The sequence below is a fragment of the Vipera ursinii genome (genome assembly GCF_947247035.1).
Source record: "Vipera ursinii genome assembly, chromosome: 3".
NCBI classification, from domain to species: domain Eukaryota; kingdom Metazoa; phylum Chordata; class Lepidosauria; order Squamata; family Viperidae; genus Vipera; species Vipera ursinii.
The window spans coordinates 110,516,783-110,529,253 of NC_139516.1; the positions used below are offsets into that span (position 1 = coordinate 110,516,783).

Here is a 12,471-nt window from a genome sequence, read left to right on the forward strand (position 1 = left end):
GAGCGGTGGGAAACCTATAAGGAAATTCTGCAAATAAAATTTATTTCTGTTTGGTAGAGACTGCCCTGGGAAATAGGGCAATGCAAGTTAAGTTGCATTTTGATGACTGCAGACTGGTGGTAAACAAATTTAGTCGGAAAATTAAAAAGGGTTTAAAGTATTTGAACTGTATGCAATAAAAACAAATTCATTTTAATATTTGCTTGCTGTGCTTTCATTCCTGTTTTTCAGTTAAGACACAAAGAAAAGGGGAAGGTTTTTTTTTAATACTAGCACACTGCAATAAGATCATTTTAATCCATGTGATCTATTTAAAGCCAGCAGAGAATGAATATATAATAATTTTTATGTGACAGTATTTATAGACCATTCCAGTCTCAGTAACTGTGGGCAATATTCATAAACTATCTAAACCATGAATAAATACATTAAAATATATCCATATATTTATTTTTGAAAAATTGCAAATCATAAAACCCAGATGAATGCCAGAATGACTCTAGCGTATAAAGGCACTCTCAAATAAAAAAACTGTTTTATGCAAACAGAATACAGGCAAATCCCAAGGAATTATGCAATAGGGAGGGCTGTTACTTATAAGGCTGGCTTCCTGGTCCAGTCCCCTTAAATTTATGGGCAGAATCAACTGCGACATGGCATTCGCTTCTGGTGAATATTTATTATTTATTTATTTTTAGCATATTTTACTGTTTTTTTTAACATAGTCACCTTAATATTTGGTAAACAGCCTGTTATCTGAGTTTATATTTCTATAATTCCATAATCCACATAGTAGCTTTCTTTTATTTTCCTTTCTTCCAATAATATTCTTTACCAACCTTAAATTAGTACATTTCTTAGTGTTTTGATAGATAACAATTAAATATAAACATTTTCCTAATATTGAGGGCTTCCGGTGGCTCCGTGGCGCCGGAGACAGCCTTCCCGGGCTGCCCGCAGCTCAGCTGTGTGATTTTTCGCCCGAAACAGCGCCGATCAGCTGTTCGGGCGAATTTGAAGCCCCCTCCTCGGGAGAAGAGGAGGGGGTGAGCCCCCAGGTGGGGGTTGAGTTCTCCGGGGCCGCCTGAGCTTGGAGCTTGGGCGGCTGAAGGATTGAACTCCCCCGTAGCCTGGGCTGCTCCCAGCTGGCTAGCGTCTCTGCTCCGGACTTTATGGAGCAGAGCCAGGCGTCTGCGACCATCCCTGCTTGAAGGAGAGACTATGAAAGGAAAAGAGCAGGCAGAGCAGTACAAGAGGGAAAGATGAAGAGATGAAGAAGATTATTTTATTTTACTCTCAAGCTTGATGGACTTTGCTTAAAACTTAAAGTGAAAGTGCGTCACAATTGTAAGTAAAAGATGGCGGCTAAACCTCCCCCTAGAACTTTTCGGAGTGCTGGAAATTCTCCGGTGCAACAACAATCATTACTGCAGGCGTTGCATTCTCCTGATGTATTGACTTCGAAGGATCTTGAAAGACATACCCAGTTAATTCTGGAGTCAATGGGTGCTAAATTTGCACAGATGGAGGAGAAATTGGAGAAATTGGAGCAGAGAATGGAAGAAAGGATGGAACAGAAACTTAGAGAGATGAAGGCAGACATTTTGTCCTCAGTGCATAAAGTTGCTAAATGTGTGGAGGTGCTGGATGACCAAGTGCAAGACTTGACTCAAAAGAATGCTATATTAGAAGCAAAAGTTTTGGAAATTGAAGATTTAAAAGACAAAATGGATAGTGAACAGAGTCTGGCCCAATTTTACCAGATGCAGTTTGCTGTGAGAATTAGAGGCCTAAAAGAGAATATTAAGGAAGATTTAAAGCAGCTGGTTTCTGAGGCTTTTGAGGGGGTATTGAATCATCCAGCATCTGAAATAAAACAAGGTATGGACAAAGTGTTTCGTGTGAATTCGTGGATTGCTAAACAGAGAAAGTTGCCTAGAGATGTGGTGGTTTATTTTGTAAAAAGGGAAGTTAGAGATGAAGTTATACAAGCTGCCTATGATACCAAAGTTGTGATTGCTGGTCAAGAAGTTTTGGTTCTAAAAGAAATTCCTCCAAAGATTTTAAAGAGAAGGAAGGATTTTATTTTTCTTGTGCAAGAGCTCAAGCAAAGGGATATAAGGTTCAGATGGGAGATCCCAGCTGGGCTGAGCTTCATGTATGATGGCAAAAGGTACTGTTTGGGTAATGTGAAGCAAGCGCATGACTTTTACAACAATGTTTTAAATGTAACCCCATCAACACTTCTGGAAGCTGCAGAGGGATCTGGAGAAGGAGAACATCAAGAGGATGAAGATGGACTGATAGACGAGAAGGGTACAGGAGGAGTTCAAGCTGCAACTCTTTTGGATGATATTAGAGAACAGAGGGTGACGCGTGCTGCCTTAAAACGCTCAAAAAAGACAAAAAAATAAGACCAGCAGAAATCTATGGAACTTCCACAATATACTTATAGACAAGTGGTAGTTGTGTTTTTAAAAGTTTTGGGATGATATGTATGGTAACAGAATCTTTAATTTGGAATTAATGGACAATTTATTACAGAGGAAGAGGAAGAAAGTTTTGTGGGTTAATGCGGGTTAATTTGTGTAAGAACTATCTATTATAGTCTATTTTGGCTAGAGAGGTTAATAGGGATAGGTGTTTGTGATGTGTAAATGAGAATATGTTTAGGTAATAGGGAAATGTGGAAGAACATAGATGGGAATGATGCTAGTTTTCTTTTATTTTAGTTTTTTATATATATTTAGTATTGTTAAGGATTGGTTTACTTTATATAAGCTAGAGAGTGATGGATTTTAGAGTTTATAATTGTTAGTATATGATTGTTTATGATTGCTTTTTAGATATATACCTTGTATTTTGCTCTGGGAAGTCGGAGGGGGGGGGAGGGGGGGAGGAGGGGAAGTAGAGGGGGGGAGGCAGGGGAGGGAGGAGGGAGAGGGGGAGGGGGGGAGATAGGGGGGAGGTAGGGAGGGGAGGAGGGAGGGGGAAGGGGGGTTTCTTAAAGGAAAATTGTATTTTTTAAAACTTTTCAATAAAAAAAAAACATTTTCCTAATATTTAACAACCACATCAATATAAAGTTCTTTTCCAATTAATCATCTTAATTACCTCATCATAGATCCTGTTTTCAAAGTTCTTATTTAGATTTGTTTTCCCCACAATGTTCAAAACATTCTTACCAGTTAAGATTTTCTCAGAGTTAATTACACTTAAATATTTAAGTCATTTTCCTCATACAAGCCATGCCAACAATTTTACATTTCTCATATCTTAAAAAAAAGAGAAGAAAAAAGGGAAGAAATAGTATACTACTTGAGAAACATGTCCTTTTTAAGCTAAGATACATTTATATCCAGAATTTTTCTATTATTTTTAATTGTATTCAAACAAATGTTTAATCTTTAAATATTCCATTTAATAAATCCAATCATCTAATCTTTTGAATCTATTCAGAACATTTTTATCAATTGAGATTTTCTCAAGATCAATTACACTTAAGTATCTAAAGCTTTTCCCTCATATAAACTGTCCCAACATCTTTATTATATTTCTCATATCATAAAAAAGGGGGAAAATACTATGTTACTTGAGGGACCCATCCCTCTTAAACTAAAATACATTTATATCCAACATTTTTCTATTTTTTAAACTATATTCAAACAAGTATTTAATCTTTAGATATTCCATCTGATAAATCCCATCATCTAATTTCTTGATTCTAACTTTAGCCTTTTTATTTTTATTTTTTGCCAAACATCTTCCCTAATGTGTATGCTCCACTGGACCAAAAAGTCTTCCCATAGTCTTGTAGATGTTGTTGTAGGTACAGGAGACAAATTCAGTAAGATGTTTTTGTGGGAGGGTTTCGCCCCTCCGTATTCATTGAAAAACTTTTGCTTTCTTTCTTAATGTGTCTTATCATTTTTTGTCTCTCAAGTTCTCATAGTTCTCCTGACAGCTCTATAATCCATTTTGTCAAATCTTTTTTCTTGTCCTCAGACTTACTTTGCAATCTTGAAGTATAGGTTAACTTTTCCATGTCCTATATTTCCTGCAAGTTTTTCTCCGCCTGGGTTAAGTCATAATTCCTTCCATTTTTGGGTTCAATCTTTAAATCTCTTTCCTCTGGTTTATGTTCCGTTGTCTGCTGTATCTGATCGTTCTCTTTTCTCTTTTCTTAATTTTTTTGTTGTAAAATTAAATTGAAGATGTGCTCATTTATATTTTCAAAGTTGTTTTTAATTTCCTGGTGTTTGAAATCATTGTCGTTTGAATCAGTTGCAATGTAACATACATTTCCTCCTGTTTTTTCTTGATATGTTCTTTCTGCAGATCTCTGATGTTTCATGATAGCCAAAAGTTAAAGTTTTCCTTTCTCTGCAAACACTTTAGAGTTACTGTTCAATAAGTATTTATAATCCAGGAAGGTCGAATATTTTTTTAAGGTTTATAGTTCTCACCTTGTAGGTAGTCTAAAATGTTTTCTTTTCTTTGTTATAGCTGTTCTCTTTTAGTTAAGACATTGAAGTTTACAAAAACAAGTTATCTTTTTTCTGGGCTTTCTGCCAATTCCTGTATTAGAGCAACTATAGCTGTATATTTTCATCCACCACTAGATGTCAACCCCAGTTAATTTTTTTCAGTTTTCAAAACAAACAATTACTTTCTTCTGTTTTCATCAATAATCTTTTGAAAAGAAAATCTTAACAAATTCCATCAGTTTCAAACTTATCCAGATTTAAGTTTAATATTTAAGTTTTATATTCATTTCATTTCAATATATTTCTGTCTCCCATAAAAGTTTAATTTGCTGCTTCCTTCTGTGGGAGGGTGGGGCAGGAGTCCCCCTCCTTCTCACTTTCAGTGTTTTTTCTCTCCAGGAAATCAAATATCAAGCAGAAGAGAGAGAATTGATATTCTTACCCAGTTCCAAACACGTTGTTTACGATCAAGCTTGAATTAATGCTCTTTGGCTTTGGCTGCTTGTAGCTTGGGCTAGACACTGGAGTGAAGCTAGCCTTTCTTCTGCTGGTTTCTGGAGGGCTTTTCCCGAATAACCAGATTGAGCGCCATCTCTCCATGGTCAGCGGTGCTCCCCTCCTTCTTTGTCGCCTCTCCAAGGCAACTTTAGGCTCTTTTAGGGTCCCCTAACAAAGAAAAAGTGGCTGAAGGGTACAGAGCCCCACGATTCCTCAGCTGCTGCGCTACTGAACAAAACCAGAAGCCTGGTGAATATGTATTATTGTACATCACTCAGAGTTGTCCTATGAGCAAGAGGTGAGGTTCCAAAAATGTGTTAGATAGATAGAAGGTAGGTAGGTAGGTAGGTAGATAGATAGATGATAGATAGATAGATAGATAGATAGATAGATAGATAGATAGATAGATAGATTATGCATTACAAATACACACCAATATACACACATGCACACAGAGGAGATGCATCTATATTTCATGTAATCTGTAAAGAAGTATTTTCCTAAGATTCATGTAACATTGATAAATGTCCATGATTTTTGTTCTAAAGGGGCACCATTTTAAGATACCTACCACACAGTTCTTGTATAACTGGAGATTTCAAGAAAATGTGTAATGTCTTGAAGAGGGGGCTCACTCCAGGTCCAGACCTCTTGAGATTGTTATTATCATGGATCATGGGTGGTAGATCTTTTCCACTGCTGCTCTCATTTCTCTAGACTACTATTCCTATGAAATCTGAATGGCCTCATCCTGCTTTGTTTTCAGAAGACTATTAAAGTCTGGCTCTTTGAGAAATAAATTAAGTTTGTTCCCTGTAAACAACAGTTGATATTGTATCATGATGACTATAATCATGTCTTAATTTGAAGTTTACAACTGTATTTTTTTAAAAAAATATTTTTACCATACATCTGAAATTTTAAGCTGTTCAGAATAATTTTTGACTGGAACTTCAATAATCAGACAACATCACGGCCATATTTTTTTAAAGAATTCTAGTTTATGTCCGAAGAGAAACTAGGGAAAAGTACACTTTCTCTCTCTCACTTTTTGTCTTGGACTAAGCAATATTATGCAAAGTACAAAAAATTACCGAGAAATACTAAGCCAAATTTGCAAGAAAAATATCTAAAGAAGTTATATTAGTTATTGACCAGCAGGAGGCACTACACAAATAGTTTGAACATTATCGGGACTATCAGTGGAGGTAGCCTCCATACTAGCAGGTATCTTGTGCTATATAAGTTCCCTCCCCTTAAGAAGAGGTGATCTTGAGGCCTCAAGAAGGATTCCTAGTCCAACAAAAATAATAACTCTTTATTATGAGGGGGAAAGGCATATCTGCACAGCTTTTATGACTAAAATATAATTAATTCTACACTCTGCACCAAGATGTAAATGAGATTTAGCTACATTTTCTCCCCTTTCTACACTGCTAGATAAATTCTTCATGCTTTAGAAATCTCTCCCTCAATCCGGAAGGTGAATGGAATTCTGCAGCCAAAGTGTACCATGCTATAATCCCTTATCATTCCATTTCCTTTCTCCCAAGGCTGAGATGACTCTATGCCTTGAATAAAGCCTGAAAACTGATGTGACAATGGATGTTGTCACTCTGACAACTGAGAATCAGCAGCCATTTTTACTTTTGTTTCTAATGTGCCTTTTCTATTCTTTTACAGTTCAGATGTAGAAGGAGGGATGGGGCAAATGCTTGAGGGTTTAGCTAGCCATAACAATGTAGAAGTGTGGGAACTCAAGGACATGGTCTGATAAGGTTTTGGTGGGCTGAGGGGCCAGTGAGAAAAGCTTGTGTTAATTGGGGAATGTGATTTATGACAGTTTTTATGGGGTGGGAATTGCAACTTGTTACTTTGTGTCTGGGGGGAGGGAATCTCAGTTTTGGGTTCAACTATGTAAGTGCTGATACTTTGTTTCCTAATAAAATGTTCTTTAAGGAAGAATTCTTGCTTGAAGTTCTTCTACCAGTTTCATCTATCAGAACCATGACACATTTGTTGCTACATGATTGTCGGTACTAAACTGACCTTGCCTGGTCCAGAAGAGAATCCAAATGGTTAAGACATGAACAGTCGTAACTGCAAAGAGAGCTGGTTTGGGCACTTGCAACTTACGTCACAATTTTCCCCAAGATATTCATCAGGCACAGCAATCTTTACACCCAGGAAGCAAATGATTATCATTTCTACAAGGGTTAGGACCCCTCTTGCTCATATCTGTTTTCGTTTCCTTTTTTTGCCAATTCTTCATAAAGAGAGGAAGCACTGAGTTAAACAACACTTCTGAAGGATCAAAAAAAAATCCGCTCTTGACTTGGGGACATGCATTGCAGCAATGTTAATATTTGAGAACAGATTAATTGTATTAAACTCCAAGAGAAGTAAGCCTGTGAGAAATCACCACAAAGGTATGATACTCTGTGTGTGTGTGTGTGTGTGTGTGTGTGTGTGTGTGCGTGTGTGATACCAGAAATGTTTCAAAAACTTAAGAAACGGCAAGCTATTTTTAACATTAGAATGGAGACTGAAAGACTATCAGAGATAAATGCATTAATATTACACATTCAATCATTAAGCTAAAACAAGCCATTTCAGGAAGAAATGGATGCTCTCTGCAGCAGAAACTTGAGCCCTAATGATTTCTATCAGTGCTGCCAATGCTATCACATTATTCAAATTTACAAGCTGAACCTTCATGTTAACTACTAGGGGAAAAACTCACTTCATTCAAGCACCAGCTGTTAGAATGTAATAAAGTACAATTAGGAGCCAAAATGTCTCTACAATGAAGCATTTGTAACAATACTAAACAATTTACAAACGAAAGTCAGGCCTTTTTTTATATAAACTCTGAAGCCTCTATTTATCCTAGAGCTTCCTGAATCAGTCTGGTTTTTCAATTACTGCAAAAACAACACTCCTCTAGTTCCTCTTTTTATCATAATCGTTCCTCTTCAAACATCCATTAATGTAAAACTGAATAATTTTGGAATAATTATTGAAAATTGTCTAGTTTTCAAACTAAAGTAATAAGTTTTTGATACATTCTCTGTCAAGTTGAATTCAACTCCTGGACATGACCATATTGTCTTCTTGTCAATAATATGAAGAGATTTGCCAGTACTTTTTTCTAGGATTTACTAGTACTAAGTTTAGCCTGCTATTTCATAACGAAGTGAAGATTGCCCAAGGACTGCCACCTTGCTGGGCTATGCAATGTTACTGAGCCCCTGCTTGCCTGCAAGAGATCTAAGTCCAGCCCACCTTGAATACCTTCTTATTCCCGCTCATTTCCCTTGACCATTAATAGATCAGATTTTTGTAGAGATTAAGCTTGCAATAAGTCTTTATACTCATTTGAACTGCCTGAATCTCCTGATTTCCGTGGTGCTTGACAGGAGACTTTTCTGTTTTGGAAGAGACCAGGAGAAGTCACTGGTCTTGTTTTAGGTTTCTTGACCTAGGTCATGGTTATAAAGACCACAATAAACACTTTAAAAAGTATTCTTGATACATACATACAGTATATTGGAAGTACAACAATATTAATTTATCTTTAAAAGAAGCTTTATGTACTCAGGATTCACTATCAAAGATGCTATTGTCCAGGAGACAACTAATATATTCTTTAGCATTTTGTAAGTCTTTGATCAAGTGCAACACTTAACTTAGTGATATCATCTCCAGTAAAAACAATTACCATGCCATGGTAAAGATTTTTATGCACTTCATCAGGGGAAAGCTTTTTTACTATGATAAAAAATTGTAAACTTTTAAGGTGCCATGAAACTCTTCATTGCATGTGAAGTAAAACACCAATACAGCTGCCGTTTGGGAATAAGTTAACCAATTCATGAGCTTGCATCAGGCTTTAGTGGGTCAGTGAGTGAGACATGTCATACAAACCAATGGCAAAGGTTTCCTTGATTTTTAAATTGTAGATTGTAAACCCTAAGTTGAACATTTCTGGTAAAAAAAAGTTTCAGTTTTTAGTGGTTTTATATGTACTAATGCAGATTAATATACCTCACCAAATTCTTGGAAACAACTAACCCCTTTGGCCATCCATGAAGAGTCTTACCTTTCTTCAATGGTCACACGACGACGAAAGCTGGCATTCCTATCCAGCTTAGATTGGCTCTTTGTTCTTTTGATTGAGCCTCTAAGCCGTCTACTAAAGAAGCCCTAAAAAAAGACACAAGAAGGAAAATTATACAACCTAGAACTAGTATTTTTAAGTAGCTTCTCTTTTAAAAAAAGGCTTTGGTAATATTTGGATTATGCAACTCAATCTAAGACAATGGTAATTGTGATGATAGGACTTATATTTGCCCCAGGTAGGAGTTCAAACAAATCAGTAACAGAGGACAAAACTGGGTTATATCTTAAAACTCTCTAGGAATATCAGAGAAACAGGTTTATGTCAGTAAAAAAACATTATTGCAAAATAAATGGAATAACACTATAGATTTGTTGAGAATTGCCAAACAAGGCCAAGGAGTGAAGAGGGAATGCTTATGTGGTGTTGACTGGTAGTCTGTGGCAATAAGAAGCAACGTGGTGAATCACATCTCATATTTGCTCTAATTTAATAATTAAATTTAATGGAATTAATCTCACCAAATCTTAATATAAATGACTCTGAGATAATGAAGAAAATATAAGGTAAACTGTCCCTCACTGTCAGTATCTTCAATCTTTTCTTTCTCAGTCCTTTTAACAAACTTATCCTTGAACCAAAAGAAAAATGTTTTTAACCTCTGGATTAAATTAAGAAATATTCTTAATTAAGAAATATTGTTACCCCATTAAGATCTAGGTCAATTTTTGCTTAGCATTTCGGAGACAGTTTAATACCATACTATAGCCTCAATTTTACAGTATATATAACAGGTAAAACAAAAAACATGTGTCTCTAGTTCTACAGGCTATCAGACTAACTTACATGACAAAATCTTCCATTAAAAAACATCAGGACATGGCTATTAGTCACAGAAAATTCTCTTTTAATTTTTTTTCATAAAAATAAAGTGCTGCTTTGATGATTTAGAGATGCCTTTGGGTTTTAAATATTATAGTTTCATTTCGTATTTAATTATTGTATGGCTTGAAATATATTACAGTATTTTTTCAGTATCTTTTAAGTAGAAAATTAAGAAATTAAAAAAGGAATTTCAGTTACCATACAAATTTAGCATTTAAAAAACAATTGTTCAACTGAGCCAGATTCAGATAACTGTAACTCAACTGAGGTAAAATTTTAGTCAAAACAATTAAGGACAGAATCAAGAAGTAATGATTGAGCAAACAAAGGGAAGGTATAGAGCAGGGATGTCAAACTGCCAGTCCGCAGGTCAGATGCGTCACACGGAAACCGTGCCCATCCCATTGCCAGCAATGGCAAAACAGTCCCGATACGTTGCATGACGTCACATGACGTCGCAAGTTTGACATTTCTGGTATAGAGACAACACCAGCAAGATCTGTATAAATAAAGGGCCAAGGTCATTAAGAAATATCTATAGTTGTCCATGGTACTGAAAACAAGCCTAATTAAAGTGTTATTTGAACAATACGTTTTGACAAAATGCTTTACGTAGGCAAGTAACCAATAAACGCTTTAGGTGTTCTCTCAGAGTCACAGTAAAAACATATGTATAATACTTTATTGCAGAGATTATTTAGAAAAGCTAGCCTTAAACACAATCCCTAATGGAGTATGACATCATCTTGCAAGATACATGCAGTCTTCAACTTACAGCCATTTGTTTAGTGACAGTCTCAAATTATAGTGCACTGAAAAAGCAACTTGTGACTGGTTCTCACAGTTCTGACCATTGTAGCATCCCCACAGTAGAAATCTGGACATTTCTCTATGGGCATGTATTTACAATAGTTGCAGCATCCTAGCCTCATGTTATTGTCATTTGCTACTTTCCCAGCTGGCTACTGAAAGGCAAAGTCAATGGGGAAACCAGATTTGCTTCATGACTGCACGATTGACTTAACAACTGTTGCTTAACTGCAGCAAATAAAGCATAAAATTGGGCACAGCTCACTTAACAACTGTCTTGGTTAGCAATTGAAATTCTGGTCCTAATTGTGGTTCTAAATCAAGAGCCACCTGTACATAATTGAGGCAATATGTTGAATGTTCAGATAAATGAACAAGTTCCAAGAAATTCCCCCCCCCCCCCAAAAAATCATTTTTTTTCAAAACTTACAATACTAGCAAAAAGGGAGCTGAAAGGAAGTCTGAAGCAGGGAAGGGGAATGAATTCTTGGATACATCTCCTACTATTCTCCTGAAGAAAAATATAATATCACAGGGGTGGGATAGTTTAGGATAAAGTGATAAATTAAATTAGCAAGTCATTGATTTAGAATTGTTTCTATTTGGTTGTTTTTAAATATGAAAATGCCACTAGTCTAGCAAGAAAATATAACCTGTTCCTAACACTATACACTAGAGGCATAACCCTTCCCCATGAAATATAAGACTGCTTTTTAATATAAGACTGCTTTTTCAAAAACTATATAATAAAACAGCCCAATTAATGTAATATTTGTACTGGATTAAAAAAACCCTCTGATTTAAGGGTTAATTACATATTCAAAGAAGAAGAATTAGCATGGCTTCTGAAAGGCAAGTCTTGCTTCACTATACATTTAGCATTTTTTAAAAACATCAACCAGTATATGCAAACTTAATGGTGTGGTAGCCCTTGTCTATTTGGACTTTCACGGTATTCCACAAAATAACAATTCTCAGAATAAAAGGAAGTCAGAAAAAGGTCCATAAGTATCTGAACAGGACTACAGGTACTTCTTTTTTAACTTATTCACAAAGGTCTGAGTTTTAAGATAGCAGAGAATCTAATTCTGATTTATTCAATATAATAAATATCAAATGGAGAGCAAAGATCTACATAATGATTTTTCTGAGCTAAATGACTGAACAAAATAGCAACTATTCATTTTAAATTTAATATCAAGCTATTGGTTAAAAAAAACCCTGGTGTCTTGAGCTAGCTGTTACAAACAATATACGGTATATGAGGAATGTAATGGATAGTTCAATAAATAATCCACAATGTGAAATAGCAAAAATTCTGCTTAAGAACAAAACAACCAATATCATGAAGATTGTACACTAATACTTGTAAAAGGTGATGCTGATGACGTGATGCTTTTTGCTCTGCCTATAAAGAATTGTGTAAACAATAAACAGTTGCTACTGAATCTCAAGGCTGAGAAAAGAATGCAAATGTCTCTGTGAGACACTGTCTCACACATGTGGTTTGAGTTCTGTATTTTGCAACAGGCATATAAAACTGCTTGCTTGTTTGCAATAAAGCAACTTCAATGTATGAAGCTTTTGTTAGTTAATGCAGGTCTGACTAAAGGTTGATCATTCTGTCTGGTGTAAAGTATGACAATACTCATCTCTAGTGTAGTCACATTC

General features: G+C 35.7%; 1 protein-coding gene across 1 annotated transcript in view; it reads right to left on the reverse strand.

Moving 5' to 3' along the window:
* Nucleotides 1–12,471, reverse strand: part of RASAL2 (RAS protein activator like 2) — a 236,233-nt gene that overhangs the window by 62,063 nt on the left and 161,699 nt on the right. Inside the window, exon 5 of the mRNA XM_083358697.1 lies at nucleotides 9,088–9,191. Coding sequence (XP_083214823.1) covers nucleotides 9,088–9,191 — 104 coding nt within the window. The remainder of the gene's footprint in view (nucleotides 1–9,087; nucleotides 9,192–12,471) is intronic.